We start from the raw sequence: 16701 nt of genomic DNA on the forward strand, positions 1-16701 counted from the left end.
ACCAGGGGCCTTCACCATACATTTGAGACACTCTGAATACAGCAGGCCCCAAAATATAATTCAATACATTTATGGAAGGTTTGGGGTTCCCTTGCCAGGTATCTCCTCCCGAGGCTTTCAGGGACTTCAAAAGAGTGGAACTCTGGGCCCTGGGTCTCTCCCCGCATCCCCTTCCTCGCCTCCTGAGCACTCAGAGCCTGGCCAGGCCACGAGAGAAGGTCTCCTGGAAAGGGAGAGGCCTCTTCTCATCCAGAGGAAACCCCAGTCCTGGCCACGGAGTCTCTGGGTTTTGCATTCACTGACTTTTCACATTAACAGCCATTGATATTCTGCATTTTGTTGTTGAAGGTTTTCAGGGCCGGAATCACTGGGTCGCTGTGAGTCTTCTGGGCTGCGTGGCCGTGTTCCAGAAGCATTCCCACCCACACCTCTCTATGGCAGGCATCCTCAGAGGGGTGAGGCCTGTAGGAAAGCAGGCAAGTGGGGTTCATAGATCTGTGGGAAGCCAGGCTGGAAGCAGCCAGGCTTTGGACCTGCAAGGCCATTCAATGCTAATGAAGGTGGTCAATTCCAACAGACAAGAGTTCTTTCTTTCTCCCACCTGGGTATCCCTCCACAGGGATGTATGTAGACCCCACTCGCCCAGATTGCAACAGGCCTCCTTCCCAACCTCTGAGGATGCCTTCAGCCAGAGAGAGATGCAGGGAAAAGGTCAGGAGAGAGTGCTTCTGGAACCTGGCCAGGCAGCCCAGAATACCATTCATAGCAACAACCCAGGGATGCATGTTGTGCCTGTGAGAGTCTCTTTACCATTGGCCTCCCAGAGAAAGAGAGAGAGAGAGAGAGAGAAAAGCCTCCCTCCCTGAGTTCCCAAGACAGCCTGTCCGGGCCCTGGCCCTTCCCTTGGCCCCCCCCAGCCCTCCCCCCCTCTCCCTCCGCAGGGACCCCTCCCTCCCTTCCCAGGCTGGGCCAGGAAGGAGAGAGAGGCCAGGCCCCTTCGGGAGGAGGAACTGCAGCCTAGCTCTGCCTCCCCGCCTCCTTCCTTCCTGCAGTGCGGCTCCTTTAAGGCCAAGCCCCGCCCCTCTTTGGGCACACACGCCCCCTCCCGCCATGACAGAGCCGGGCGGAAGTAGAGCTTCTGGGTGACGTCACGGCCAGGCCATTGGAGACCGAGGGAACGGGGGGGGGGGCGGAAGTGAGAGCGGCGCTTCTTCCGGTGGGGGCTAGCTGACGGAGAGGCAGCCAGGCTTCTTCTTCCCAGGTGGATTAGTGGGATCCTCCCGCGTGGGAGTGGAAGGGGAGGGAGTGTGGGAGGAAAGGAAGGAGGGAGGAGCAGGAGACGCTTCGGGGACTCCTCCGCGGCCTGCTCGTGGATGGGCCTCCTCCCGGGATTCCCTCAGAGAAGAAGAGGTAGAGGTAGGCCCAAGGAGGGAGGGAGGGAGGCCCAAGGAGGCCTGTGCTGGGGAGTGGGATCAGCCTGGGAATCCGCCTTGGAAGGAAGGAAGGAAGGAAGGAAGGAAGGAAGGAAGGAAGGAAGGGGGGCCCCCTCCTCGGGAGGGAGGAGGAGCCAGTCGGGAATCCCCCGCCCACAAACACACCTCCAGGCAGGCAGAGAGAGAGAGAGAGAGAGAGAGAGAGATGGACAGGCAGGCAGGCAAGGGTGTGTGTGTGTGTGTGTGTGTGTGTGTGTGTGTCAAGGGAACTCCGGGCTGGCCACACACTCCTTTGGAAGGGGCTCCTTTCCTTCCTTCCAGAGTGGGCTTTAGGGAAGGCAGGGGCCCTGCGAGGGAGGCGTGGGCTACGACTGTCATTGCCGTCTCCCTCCGTTTCTTCCCTTAACTCTTCCCTTTCTTTTTCCCCTTCCTCCTTCCCTTCTTCTCCTTTCCTTCTCTTCCTCCCTTTCTCCCTCCTCTCCCTCCCTCCTTCCTTCATACCTTTCTTCCTTCTCTCACCCCTTCCTTACTTCATTCCACGCTTCATCCCTTCCTTCCTCTCTTCCTTTCTTGCTCCCTTCCTTCCTCCCTTTCTTCCTTCTCTCACCCCTTCCTTACTTCATTCCACGCTTCATCCCTTCCTTCCTCTCTTCCTTTCTTGCGCCCTTCCTTCCTCCCTTTCTTCCTTCTCTCACCCCTTCCTTACTTCATTACACGCTTCATCCCTTCCTTCCTCTCTTCCTTCCTTCCTCCCTTTCTTCCCTTCTCCCCCTTCCTCCCTTAAGTGGATTAAGGTGGTGGTTAATGCTTCCCTTCGGGAAGGCAAGATTCCAGCGAGCTTAAAACAAGCTATAATAAAACTGCTGTTGAAGAAACCATCACTGGACCCCACTAAATTCGTCAAGTATTGGCCAGTTTCCAATCTCCCCTTCTTGGGCAAAGTCTTGGAACGTGTGGTGGCCTCACAACTCCAGGTATTCTTGGTAGACACAGATTATCTAGACCCGGCACAGTCTGGCTTTAGGCCGGGACATGGTGCCGAGACAGCCTTGGACGCCTTGGTGGATGATCTGCGCCGGGAGCTCGACAGGGGGAATGTGTCCCTGTTGGTGCTGCTTGACCTCTCAGCGGCCTTCGATACCGTCGACCATGGTATTCTTCTGGGACGCCTCGCGGGGATGGGCCTTGGAAGTACTGTTTTGCAGTGGCTCCGGTCATTCCTAGAGGGTCGATCTCAGAAGGTGTTGTTGGGGGACACCTGTTCACCCCCACAACCATTGTCTTGTGGTGTTCCTCAGGGCTCAATATTGTTTCCCATATTGTTTAACATCTACATGAAGCCGCTGGGGGAGATCATCCGGAGTTTCGGGGTACGGTGTCATCTGTACGCGGATGATGTCCAACTCTGTCACTCCTTTCCACCTGTTACTAAGGAGGCTGTCCAGGTCCTGAACTGGTGCTTGGCCGCTGTGACGGTCTGGATGAGGGCAAACAAATTGAAATTGAATCCAGACAAGACAGAGGTGCTCCTGGTCAGTCGCAAGGCCGAACAGGGCATAGGATTACAGTCTGTGTTGGATGGGGCCGCACTCCCCCTGAAGACGCAGGTTCGCAGCTTGGGTGTGACCCTGGACTCATCGTTGAGCCTGGAACCCCAGGTTTCGGCGGTGACCAGGGGAGCATTTGCACAGCTAAAGCTTGTGTGCCAGCTGCGCCTGTACCTTGGGAAGTCTGACTTGACCATGGTAGTCCACGCTCTGGTTACATCCCGTTTAGACTACTGCAACGCTCTCTACGTGGGGTTGCCTTCGAAGACAGCTCGGAAGCTCCAACCAGTCCAACGCTCAGCAGCCATGATTTTAACAGGAGCGGAGCGCAGGGAGCATACAACCCCCCTGTTGCGCCAACTCCACTGGCTACCGATGTGCTACCGGGCTGAATTCAAAGTGCTGGCGTTGGCCTTTAAAGCCCTAAACGGTTCCGGCCCAAGCTACCTATCCGACCTCATCTCTGCCTATGAACCCACCAGGACTTTGAGATCTTCCGGGGAGACCCTGCTCTCGATCCCGCCTGCCTCACAGGCACGGCTGGCGGGGATGAGAGATAGGGCCTTCTCGGTGGTGGCTCCTCAGTTGTGGAACACCCTTCCTACGGACATTAGACTAGCACCATCTCTAATGGTATTCCGCAAAAAAGTGAAGACCTGGCTGTTTGAGCAGGCGTTCGAGTAATTAGTTAATGAACACTGGAATGGAACAATGGATGACGAATCTGGAACATGTTTTTGATGATGAGACGACAGTGAATGGGTATTGTAGTAACTGTTTATTAATTGTGTAATGTGTTAGGTTGTTAACTGTTTCTATACTGTAGCACTGAATTTTTGCTGTTCACATTTGTTGTGAACCGCTGTGAGTCGCCTTCGGGCTGAGAACAGCAGTATATAAGTAAGGTAAATAAATAAATAAATAAACATGAGGAAGAACTTCCTGACTATGAGAGCTGTTCAGCAGTGGAACTCTCTGCCCCGGAGTGTGGTGGAGGCTCCTTCTTTGGACGCTTTTAAACAGGGGCTGGATAGCCATCTGTCAGGGGTGATTTGAATGCAATATTCCTGCTTCTTGGCAGAATGGGGTTGGACTGGATAATGGCCCAGAAGGTCTCTTCCCACTCTTTGATTCTATGACAGTCAGCCTTGTTTGCGCTTCGCTCTGGGAACCATCCCTTTCCTTTAGTTCCTGACATTTGTCCCCCATTTTGAGCCCCTTAAAGAGGGATTGAGCCAGGTTCAACCGATTCCTTTTTAAGAATTCTGTATTTAATTCAGTTTAGTATCTAGACCTTGTGGATTTGACTTGCTAGGCTCTGAATGCCACACGCACTTGACTCTTCTCTTCATTTGCTTCATGGCTGCCAAGGAGCAGGTTTGGCTCGGCTACTTGAGAGGGGACGTTCCAGAGCCACCGTGTCTGTTGCCCTCGGTAACAGACACGAATTATTAACTCTCATTCATTCATTCTTTCATTCACTTCCATTCAAACTATATATCATATCAAATCTGCACGTTATATTTTTTGTGACAAGCAGATGGTGAATCCTGGGTGGCATATGTTGTTCTGTGTCAGAAAGTAGAGCTGAGGTGTTCTCTCCAGTGCAGTTTTCTGAATCAGCACCCCAAATAACCAAACCAAATCTAATGTTGACCAAAAGCTGATTCGTAACCCTTTGGGTCCTAATGTTGGAGAGGGGTCCCTGGCCAAAGTGGCCCCTGGTCCCAAAAAAGGTTGGGAGCCACTGCACTAGACAGACGGCACAAGGGATTGCAAATGGAAGCCTAGGCAAGCCATGGGAAATTCAAACAGGGACCCCGCAGGGATGCCCGCTCTCGCCTCTTCTATTCATAAAACTTCTTACAATACTGTTAAGGGACATCAGAAGGGAGGAAATGATTTCTGGAAAAAGGATTGAACAGGAAAATATAATTTTAATATGAGAAAAGAGTAAATATAGAGAGGTCTAGAAGGTGAAGCGTATGATTTTAGCTTTCTTTGTGACGAGATTGGGAGAGACCAGAGGTCACTTACCTTCCCCCATTTTTTCTCCCCCCCCCCCTTTTCAGTAAAGGATGTATAAAAAATGAGGGTGCAGATAAAAGCAGTGTTACATGGACATGAAGTCTGTATAAATATGAGCACCCACGGAAACCAGGAGGGCCTTCTCTTCTGCGGTCTCCCCATGATGGGATGCCCTCCTCTCCAAAGCCCACCTGGTGCAGAGGTTGATTCAATTCCAGACTCCAGGTCTACATTCTCATCCCTTTCCTTTCAAATGAATTACAACTCATAAACCATTAATAAGAAATGTTTAAAACAGTAATACCTAAACAATTGTGTTTCGGGAACACAAGCTCATGTATAGCGAATTTAAAGGATATCTGGGCAGGGGGGAACAAACAAATCAATCTCACCTCTGCCACCTCAAGGCAAGGGAGAATAAAATATTATAGATGACCGAATGTTCTTGGTAGTATAAGCCGCCACCACCTCAGAATTATTGGCCTGAGGAACCAAAGGTGTGAATGTGTTATAGGTAAGGGGTGTTTGAGCTCTTGATTCTTCTATGGCTTCCTCACTGGATGACTGGACTTAAAATGGGTTTGACAGAGTGAGTTCTGAGGAAATGGATAGATTGAGGCATACACCAGTTAAAAGTTAACTAGAAATGGTTTATTGAACTTTATATTAACAACAACTCATAGAATTGAGTGGTACAGAAGCGTGATTCAGTTGCAGAAACTTGGTTACTTAAACAAATAGTTCCCCTGACAGAAAAGCTTTTAACAACTGTGAGACTCCTTAAACATACTGTTCTATCTTTAGACACAGTATCACTTGAGAACAGACTCCTGTCTGCACAGGGCAATAAGCTCCCCTATACTGTCCCTAGTATAAGGAGACAAATCTTTCTTTTACTGGCCCTAACAACACAGTAAAATCCTAGTCTTTTGTCTCAGCCTATTCCCTAAACTTAAGGCTCACTAAAAGCTCTTCCTTTTCTGTCAGATCCCTGCTCTATCTAGCTTCCTCTCCTAAAAATCACTTCTTTCCCTGTCTGATGTTAAGACACTTCTCCCTCTCTGTCAAAAGCTGACAGCTTATTTTCTTTCTCTCTACCGACTCCTCCCCCAATTGCTATCCCCAATCAGGAGTCGGCTTGACTCCTCCTCCTGCTCTGCCTGCCTTCCAAGATGACAGCCACTGTCATGCAGGCTTCGGCCCTGTCGTCTCAAAGGTAGATTTCATGACATCATGTTTTAAAGAAACACATTTTTTAAAACAGACACACCACATTGCGGAGCTGGAGGTAATCTGTGAAGCCTGGGGTGGCTGCAACACATCCACCGCTCCCCATTCATGAGCAAAGGCAGGGCGGGAAGGATGTCAGTGCCTTCGGGAGGCAGGAAGAGGAGGGCAGAGGGGCCTGCAAAGACAGGAGGGGAGGGTGGACTCAAAAGGAGAAGGCCCAAAAAGCCACGCGGAGGAAGAATCCCTGCAGCCTCAGAAAAGTTATGAGTCTGGCCTTCCAAGGAGGAGAAGAGAGTGCTTCCCCTTTGAAGTCCTGTGTCTGTTTCCTGCAGGACTCTGGAGTTTGTAGTTGAGAGAGGCCCAGGACCCCCCTGGCTGAGGATTCGAAAGGCCCCTCCCTGAACACCTGGCAGTGTAAGAAATCACACACAGAGAATCTTTGTGCCAGTTCCCTTTGTACCTGAGGAAGGATTGTTCGTAGTTGGGCAAGTGTCACCTGGCAATGGGCAGCTTCCCTCTTCCCCTTGGTTTGCTACAGCACTAGACTTCCTCTTCGTGTTCCATGAGATCTTTCTCTGTTCAACTGCTGAAGAGATTTTCCTCTCATTTCTCTGGCAGGTAACTTCGGAACAAGTTCTGCGAATAATGCCTTGTGAGAGCTTTGCCTGAGGAGTGCTGTAAGTTCAAAGTGACTTCAAGATACACAGCAATGACAACAAGAAAAAATAAGTACTAGAGAAATATTTTTGAGGCTACATTCCTGGGCAGTTAAGGGAGGAAATAAGATTTTGCTGTAGAAAGAGAGGCTTGGGAAACCAAGCAGAAGGCTACAGCAATACAAAAACTGCTGTTCAGGAGGTTATATCTGTGAACCCCTGGCATCATATTTGAATTCTAAATGTAAAAGAATGGCAAACACTCTACCTTCCTATCCTAGGTCAGACACAGGGAAGAAGTTACATCAGTGTATGGAGTGTGGAAAACAATTTGATTGCGAACGTAATCTTACTGTACATGAACGGACCCACACAGGGGAGAAGCCATATAAATGCATGGAATGTGGAAAATGCTTCAGTCAGAGTGGCCATCTACGGTCCCATCAAAGGACCCACACAGGGGAGAAGCCATATAAATGCGTGGAATGTGGAGAAAGCTTCAGTCGTGGAGATGGTCTGCGTTCCCATCAAAGGAAGCACACAGGGGAGAAGCCATATAAATGTATGGAATGTGGAAAGAGCTTCAGTCGTGGAGATAGTCTGCGTTCCCATCAAAGGAAGCACACAGGGGAGAAGCCGTATAAATGTATGAAATGTGGAGAAAGCTTCAGTGAGAGTGGCACTCTACGTTCCCATCAAAGGATCCACACAGGGGAGCAGCCATATAAATGTATGGAATGTGGAGAAAGCTTCAGTGAGAGTGGCACTCTACGTTCCCATCAAAGGACGCACACTGGGGAGAAGCCACACAAATGCGTGGAATGTGGAGAAAGCTTCAGTCGTAGAGAACGTCTGCGTTCCCATCAAAGGATCCACACAGGGGAGAAGCCATATAAATGTATGGAATGTGGAGAAAGCTTCAGTCGCAGAGACATCCTATGTTCCCATCAAAGGATCCACACAGGGGAGAAGCCATATAAATGTATGGAATGTGGAAAGAGCTTCAGTCTGAGTGGCACTCTACGGTCCCATCAAAGGACCCACACAGGGGAGAAGCCACATAAATGCGTGGAATGTGGAAAGAGCTTCAGTCAGAGTGGCTATCTACGGTCCCATCAACGGATCCACACAGGGGAGAAGCCGTATAAATGTATGGAATGTGGAAAGAGCTTCAGTCTGAGTGGCACTCTACGGTCCCATCAAAGGATCCACACAGGGGAGAAGCCACATAAATGTATGGAATGTGGAAAGTGCTTCAGTCGCAGTGGCACTCTACATTCCCACCAAATGACTCACCCAGTACAGAAGCCATAGAAGTGCATAGAATGTGGAGAAAGTTTCAGGCAGAGTAACTATCTCAATTCCTTCCAAATCTATCTACATTGCTTTCCAAGGAGCCACATAATAGAGAAGCCATATAAATGCACGGAATGTGGGAAGAGCTTTAGAGGATGTTCAGCATACAATAAACATCACTGAACTCATGCGCCGCTAGAGGAGACATGCCTTTCAGTTTCTGAGCTCTCTTTCAAAAAATATTGGAAGGAAAGAGGAAGGCTGGCACCTGTCTCTCTCTCTCTCTCTCTCTCTCTCTCTCTCTCTCTCTCTACCATGGACTAGTTTGTGTGGCCTTGGTCGGGGGCTACTGGGAGCAGGTCTCACTTAGAAGAGGATTTTTCTCCGTATTGCAGCAAGCTCCGAAGGGGTTCCCCTCGCCTCCTCCATAAGAAACCCGTCACAGGCTTCTAGGATGATCTGTGGAGGTTTGTTGAAAGGAGCAGCAGCTGAGATCTCTGGAGAAAGGGGTTCTGAAGAAGAAGAGCTCTTTGGGAGCAGAGAAGGTCATCTCTTCATACCCTCGTCTCCCGTCTTGGCTCTGTTGCCCCTCGGTTAGAATTTTGGCCTCTAGCCATGTACCTGTCACCCTTTTCTGGACTTTGTTGAATCCTCAATAGTTGATTATAAATTCTGGACTGTCTTCTGGTTGAGAACTCACAGCATGTTGAGAATGAGAACTTATTGCTTAATGTTTGTTATAGATGTTTTTCTTGATTGAATAATTGATGTTTATATAGATTTTGCCCATGGTGTTGAGACAATAATAATCTTATTGTATGTAATGTATGCATTGTGTAATTCAGTGTTATAATTGATTGAGCTATTGAACAACTTAACACATTGATCCATAGATACTGGTTGTTTTGTACTGTTTAATGGCCAAGGGTCCATGAGGAGACACAGCACATCTCCCTAACTGCAGAGAATGGAAGACAAAGAATGTAGGACTTTTTAAGAAAAGTACCAAAATTATAATTTGTGTAAAGAACATTAAAGACCAAATTTGTAATTTGTATCAACACGCTTTGTTTTTGGTTTTTGTCTTTGGATAAAAATTGTCTTTTTTAAAATAAAAATAAGGTGTGCTACATCAGTTTAAAAAGCCAGTGTGATTTTAGGCTGTCCCAGTGGGAGCGTGAGGGTTTTAGTGGAAGTTTCCGTGGACTCTCTTCTAGACGTGGATCAGGCCTCCCCTGGAATCACCCTGCGTTCTGTTCTGGGCAGCACCATTCCAGCAAGATTTTGAGACGCTAGAATCTCTCCAGAGAAGGGCGATAGGGAATGGCTGAGGGAGCTGGGGATGTTTAGTTTGGAGGAGGAAAAAGGCCGAGAGGACAGGAGAGCCAATATTTGGAAGGATGTCCCATTGAGGAGAAAAGGGCCAGTTGTTCCTGCTGCTCTGGAGACTAAGATATGACACAACTGATTCACGTTGCAGGAAAGAACCTTCCACCTAAACTGTAGGAAGCATTTCCTGGTGGGAAGAGCTGTTCTGCCATGGAAGCATTGTCCCATCTCAGGAGCCTCCCTTCCCAAGGCCTGGCCTTCCACCTCCTGGGGACTCCGTGTCCCAAAATCCCTGATCTTGGACCAAGGCAGCTGAGGCTTTTGGGTGTTGGAGTCCAAGAAATCCTGAAGGAATCCAGTTTGGGAATCCCTGTTGAAGATTTAGAAAGAAACAAGGAAAATGTGCATTGAATATCTGCCACTACTTTAAAATGTACTTGTCACTTCTGATCAGTTATATATTAACTAAGCATGTCTGTTTCCATTGGGATCTTTCAGATGTCGGAAGTAAATTCGGGTGTTTTTGACATCCAAACGGGTTCCAAGTGCTATAACTCCCATCATTCCCTAGTCCATGGCCAATTGGCCAACTGTCAGTGGTTGTGGTGGTGCCCCCTTCTGCCAGGAAGAAGGAAGTTGGACCAGATGGTCCTTGGGGTTTTCCTCCAACTGTAGGAATCTATGAAAATGAGGAATTGGTGGATAATTGGTTTCTTCTTTTGGTTAATATGAGAGAGGAACGTTGCAAAATTACCATAAATGGGTAGATGTATGAATATGCCTGGAAGTTGGGGGGACGGATCCCGTTACCTTATGTCATTCCCTAAACAATTCAAGGAGGTTGCTCTTTGTATTGTCGAAGGCTTTCATGGCTGGAATCACTAGGTTCTTGTGGGTTTTTTCGGGCTATATGGCCATGTTCTAGAGGCATTCGCCTGCATCTATGGCAAGCATCCTCAGAGGTAGTGAGGTCTGTGGTTGCTCTTTTGTTTTTAATGTATTTCCTAAATTCTTTTTTAAAATTCCTAAAATTCAGCGTATCATCTAAACATTCTGAAATGTGGTATGCTAACAGCGGAGGATGTGTTGTACTACTGTTTCATCAGGATCGCTCAAGAACGAGGGAGAGAGAAGCCCCTCAAGTTCCCCCCACATTCTGCCATTTTCCCCCTATTGCGCACGCACATCGGCCATTAATGAATCACTTCTGAAGTTTTGGAAAGTTTTGAATGTTTTATGCAAAAATCCAGAAGTGACTTTAGAATCGAAGCACCTGCTTGCATGCTGGTCGCTTCTGTGGCGAGAGAATCAGCCGTCTACGAAGACGTTGCCCAGGGGACGCCTGGATGTCTTGCAATCCTGCGAGGAGGCTTCTCTCATGTCCCCCAGACATATAACTGACAGGTTGCCCTGGCACGATCAATCAATCAATCAATCAATCAAAGCGCCAGGGCCCCCTACTTTTGAACACAGTTGAGAACCATCTTTTTTTGGATAGCACGCGCATAACAGTGTCCAAAATGTGATAAAGACTCCTGTGTTATTACATTATTAGTCCAAAGTTATTTCTTTGGACTCCAGCTCCCATAACGTTTTCCCCACAGAAAGACCTAAGGCAGTGTTTCTGAACCTGGGGGTCGGGACCCCTGGAGAGGGTCGTGAGAGGGTTTCGGAGTGGCCACCAAAGACCATTAGAAAACACGTATTTCTGATGGTCTTTGGAATCCCTTTGGCATAGTTGTTTGGGTTCACAGTACTCTCTGGATCTAGGTGAACTACATCTCCCCTAAATCATGGTCAATTCATCCAAAATCCCTCCAGTCTCTGTGTGGCAAGTTTGGCACAATTCTATTATTGGTGGGGTTCAGAATGCTCTTTGATTGTAGGTGAACTATAAATCCCAGCAACTACAACTCCCAAATGTCAAGCCCTATTTTCCCCAAACCCCACCAGTGTTCACATTTAGGCATATGGCATATTTGTGCCAAGGTTGGTCCAGATCTATCATTGTTTGAGTCCACAGTGCTCTCTGGATGTAAGTGAACTACAACTCCAAAACTCAAGGTCAATGCCCACCAAACCCTTCCAGTATTTTCTGTTGTTCATGGGGGTTCTGTGTGCCAAGTTTGGTTCAATTCCATCATTAGTGAAGTTAAGGATGCTTTGATTGTACGTGAACTATAAATCCCAGCAACTGCAACTCCCAAATGACAAAATCAGTCCACTCCCCTCCCCAAACCCCTCCATTTGGATGTATTGGGTATTTGTGCCCCATTTGGTCCAATGAATGAAAATATATCCGCATAGGAGATATTTACATGACGATTCATAACAGTAGCAAAATGACAGTTATGGAAGTAGCAACGAAAACAATGTGATGGTTGGGGGTCACCACCACATGAGGAACTGAATTAAGGGGTTGCGGGCGGCATTACGAAGGTTGAGAAACACTGACTTAAGAAGGGCTTTCTAGGCTAAAGCCAGCACTTTGAATTGTGCTCAGTCGCAGACTGGCAAGCCATCTCGCTGCCGCCCGCCGGACTCTTTGGAGCTTCTGAACAGTCTTCAAAGGCAACCCAACCTGGAGTGCATTGCAGTGATATCGAGCTCTTTTGGGGGGCCCTCCCTTGCAGGGAGATCCCAGAAGACCGCGAATGGGGTCTTGAGACCTTGGTGAGCAGCCAGCGAAAGCCAATCGAAAAGCGCGACAATACTAAGAATTATTCTCACCAGGCTGAAGAGGTATCCAGTGACCGAAGCATTTATTTGTGATTCAGCTGAGATCAGATGCGTTACAGGGATATTTCCACCATAAGCATGGTTCTACAGTGATTTTTAGGCATATTTATACAGGCAAAACAAAGAAAACCCGGTTTGAAAATCCCGCCCGCCTTCTGTCAACTTGCTTTGTCCTGATTGGCTGGCCCCGGAACAGCTGGGAGGAGGCTTGGCCGCTTGTCCCGCCTCTCCTCCAATCGCCAGGCGCTGTCGCCTCCAGGGGGCCAATCAGAGCTTCCATAGCGCCTCCGAAGACTGTCCAATCAGCGGCCAGGAGGCGGGACATGGTTTGACAGCCCAGAGGGGGCGGAATGCCTGGGAGGCGTTCCGCCAGCTGATTGAGAGCTTTTGTTCTTAGCGAGGGGTGGCAGACGGGAGAGACAAAGAGCTTCCTGATTTCTTGATTAAGGATGTGTAGAGACATGAAAAGGGGCTATTGGTGGCATTTGGATCTCAAAACTCTGTAAACAGGGGGGCCCTGACACAAAGGAGCTACACAAATGCCATGAGTTGAGTTAATAATCTTTTTACCGGAATTTCTGTTGACTTATCTGAAAGTCCATTGTCTGCTCTGAAAATGGATTTTCAAGATAAGAGCAACTGCGGCCATGCAGATGCAAATATGGATTTACTTTTTGAGGAAATGGGATTTCCTCCTTTGGCAGTAACCTCAGGTCACATTCTTATTGGGGCAAAGTTCAGAGGGAAAAAGTAGGGAAAAGGATAAGGGTACATTGCATAGACTTCATCTTATACATATTATATATTCTTCATATATTTCATAAAGGGATCCCCATCCCAACCCAGCAAAGTTTATTAGAGACAATGACAGTTGATAAAAGCAATTCATTTCTGCTTGAAGCATGATCCTCCTGGCAAAGGCGCACATGCAGGCGGCGGCTGTTCCTGCCAAAGGGTCTGGTTCAGAGTCCGTAGAGGGAATCCATGATGAGAGGGCGTCAAGTCAATAAGTAAGGGCAAAAGAGTCCGTAAAGGGTTTCCAAGCGGAGAGGTGTGGGGCAATGTCCTTCAGAAAACTGCATCTCCCAACCGAGGCCCGGGACCCGCCTAGCCCCCTCCCCGGGGCTCCTGCGGGCGACCGCCGCAGGTCCCAGGCGGCCAGGATCAACGTGGAGCGAGCACTGCCGCGGAGAAGCGGAAAAACCCAGCCAACTGACAATCAGCTGTTTCTCTGCAAGACAAAATGCTGGAAACAAAACTAATTTTTTTCTCGGGAGGAGGAGGCCAAAACGGGGGAAAGGAGATGACAGTCAGGCTTAGAATTAGTCATAGAAAAATATAAAATTGGAACGGCGGCGATCCGCCATGTTAAGTGTTTTCGTGGATAGCGGGGTTTGTAATGGCGGTTTCTGTATCCGCGGTCTGATCGATCGCAGATTCGGGGTCCGGGGGGCGCCTGGAGGCGCCTCCCGCGGGCTCACGGCTCTCCGGAGCCCAGAAAGGGATTTATTGGGATGTTATTGAGTTGTGAGCCAAGAAAGGATACAAAAGTAACATGCGGGGAGATAGAAAGTTTCAAGTTTCAAGTACTTTATTGGGGAAAGATACAAAGTAAAGGGAGAGGGGAAGTTAGCTGAAGTTGCAGGCATTCCTGGTCTTGGAGCTAGCGGCTGGGGCGCATTTCATCTGTTGGCCCCAAAAGCTTGGCCCAGGAACTGCGGAACTCCCTGCTGCAGTTCATACTAATGTAAAGGCGGGGCTACCAGCTGCGCTCGCCGTCAGCAGGAATCTATTTGGGATGTGACAAGAGCGTGGGTGACTGTGGCCAAGTCCAACTTCCCAAGGTACAGGTGCAACTGGCACACCAGTTTGAATGGTGCAAAAGCTGCCCTGCCACAAAGTTGCACTTCCAGAGGGAGCACCGCCCCGTCCCGCACAAGCTGTCACCCTGTGCCCTGCTTGGCCTTACGGCTGACCAGAAGGCCCTCTGTCTTGTTTGGATCCAGTTTCAATTGGTTCGCCCTCATCCAGTCCGGCACAGCTGCCTCAGAGGGGTGAGGTCTAGGAGAAAGTAGGTCAGTGGGGCTGATATATATATCTGTGGCAAGCCGGGCAGGAAGCAGCCAGGCTTTGGACCTGCAAGGCCATTCCGTGCGAATGAAGGTGGTCAATGGAAACCTCCACGCTTGCCTCCAACAGGCAGTTGGGAGTTCTTCCTCTCTCCCTCCACAGGGATGTATGTATGTGGACCCCACTCGCCCAGTTTGCAAGAGGCCTCCCTCCCTCCCAACCCCTGAGGATGCCTTTAGGCAGAGAGAGGTGGAGGGGAAGTGTCAGGAGAGAGTGCTTCTGGAACCTGGCCAGGCAGCAGCCCGGAAAAACATTCACAGCAACAACCCAGGGAGTGATGCATGTTGTGCCTGAGAGAGAGAGAGAGAGAGGAGCAGAATCTCCCCAAGACAGCCTGTCCGGGCCCTGGCCCTCCCCTTGGTCCTCCTCCCCGGCTAGGCCCCCCAGCACGGCCCCCCCTCTCCCTCCCTCCCTCCCCCCCTCCGCAGGGACCCCTCCCCAGGCTGGGCCAGGAAGGAGAGAGAGAGAGGCCAGGAACTGCAGCCTGTGTCTGCCTCCCAACCTCCTTCCTTCCTGCAGCGCGGCGGCTCCTTTAAGGCCAAGCCCCGCCCCTCTTTGGGCACGGGCGCCTCCTCCTCCCGCCATGACAGCGCCGGGCGGAAGTAGGGCTTCTGGGTGACGTCACGGCCAGGCCGTTGTTGACAGAGGGAAGGGGGGGCGGAAGTGAGAGAGAGCGGCGCTTCTTCCGGTTGGGCCTAGCCAAGGAGGGAGAGGCAGCCAGGCTTCTTCCCAGGTGGAGTGGAAGGGGAGGGGAGGAAGGCCTACGGGAGTGTGGGAGGGAAGGAAGGAGGGAGGGAGGAGCAGGAGGCTCTTCGGAGACTCCTCGCTCGGCGGCCTGGCCTCTTCCTCGGCCTGGGATTCCCTCAGAGAAGAGGGGGAGGGGGAGGCCCAAGGAGGGAGGGAGGGAGGCCTGAGGCCTGTGCTGGGGAGTGGGGCTCAGCCTGGGAATCAGCCCCGGAAGAGTGGGTGGCCTCCTCCTCCCCGGGAAAGGGCCCCTGACACTCCTCCCTCCGACCCTCCCCTTGCCGCCTGCTCCCCTCAGGAAAGGCCCCCAAAGGGCGCCAGAGGAAGGAAGGAAGGAAGGAAGGAAGGAAGGAAGGAAGGAAGGCCGCTCCCCTCACCCCCTTCCTCGCCCCCCTTCCATCCCCTCCCCTTGTCGCCCTGTCTGGGTTCCCCGTCTGCCAGGCTGGGCTCTGCAGTGCCCTCTGGGCGAGGGGGGAGGCCCTGCAGCTCCCTCCCAAACAAACCCCACTTGGGGGCAAAGGGGGTCCCGGGGGTGGGGATGAGGGGGTCCTCTTGCCAGGCTGGGTCCGGGCCCCTCACCAGTGGGGGTGGCCGTGGGCTCTGGAAGAGGGAGCCAATTGGGAATCCCTCACCCACAAACACACATCTATACAGACAAGCACATAGATTGATAGATGGATAGAGAGAGAGAGAGAGAAAGATAGATAGACCGAGAGAGAGATAGATGGAGAGAAAAATAGATAGATAGACCGAGAGAGATAAATAGACAGATAGATAGACAAACAGAGAGAAAGATAGACAGAGAGAAAGATGGACAGAGACATAGACAGAGATAAATAGAGAGAAAGATGGACAGAGATATAGATAGATAGATAGATAGATAGATAGACAGAGAGAGAGATAAACAGAGATAGATAGACAGAAAGATAGATAGACAGAGTGATAGATAGATAGATAGACCGAGAGAGATAAATAGATAGACAAACAGAAAGAAAGATAGACAGATAGAGAGAAAGATGGACAGAGAGATAGACAGAGATAAATAGAGAGAAAGATGGATAGAGATATAGATAGATAGATAGACAGAGAGAGAGATAGACAGAGATAGATAGACAGACAGAGGTAGACAGAAAGATAGACAGAGAGATAGATAGATAGACCGAGAGAGATAAATAGACAGATAGATAGATAGACAAACAGAGAGAAAGATAGACAGATAGAGAGAAAGATGGACAGAGAGATAGACAGAGATAAATAGAGAGAAAGATGGACAGAGATATAGATAGATAGATAGATAGATAGATAGACAGAGAGAGATAGACAGACAGAGAGAAAGATAGACAGATAGAGAGAAAGATGGACAGAGAGATAGACAGAGAAAGAGAGAGATAGACAGAGAGAAAGATGGTCAGAGAGATAGACAGAGAGAAATAGAGAGAAAGATGGACAGAGATATAGATAGATAGACAGAGAGAGAGACAGACAGAGATAGACAGAAAGATAGATAGATAGACCAAGAGAGATAAATAGACAGACAGATAGATAGACAAACAGAGAGAAAGATAGACA

The 16701-nt window shown here is 49.6% G+C and overlaps 1 protein-coding gene across 1 annotated transcript; it reads left to right on the forward strand.

Moving 5' to 3' along the window:
• The first annotated feature begins 1204 nt into the window (after positions 1 to 1204).
• Positions 1205 to 9247, forward strand: LOC137095998 (zinc finger protein ZFP2-like). The gene is made up of 2 exons (XM_067463285.1): positions 1205 to 1261; positions 6857 to 9247. Exon 2 carries the CDS (start codon positions 7147 to 7149, stop codon positions 8206 to 8208), a length of 1062 nt encoding a protein of 353 aa, XP_067319386.1. The 5' UTR covers positions 1205 to 1261; positions 6857 to 7146; the 3' UTR covers positions 8209 to 9247.
• The last annotated feature ends 7454 nt before the right edge of the window (positions 9248 to 16701 follow it).

The sequence above is a fragment of the Anolis sagrei genome, chromosome 2 (assembly GCF_037176765.1).
Source record: "Anolis sagrei isolate rAnoSag1 chromosome 2, rAnoSag1.mat, whole genome shotgun sequence".
In the NCBI taxonomy this organism is placed as follows: domain Eukaryota; kingdom Metazoa; phylum Chordata; class Lepidosauria; order Squamata; family Dactyloidae; genus Anolis; species Anolis sagrei.

Excerpts from the sequence above, each read along its gene's own strand:
- LOC137095998 (XM_067463285.1), top strand. The coding sequence starts at position 7,147 with ATGGCAAACACTCTACCTTCCTATCCTAGGTCAGACACAGGGAAGAAG.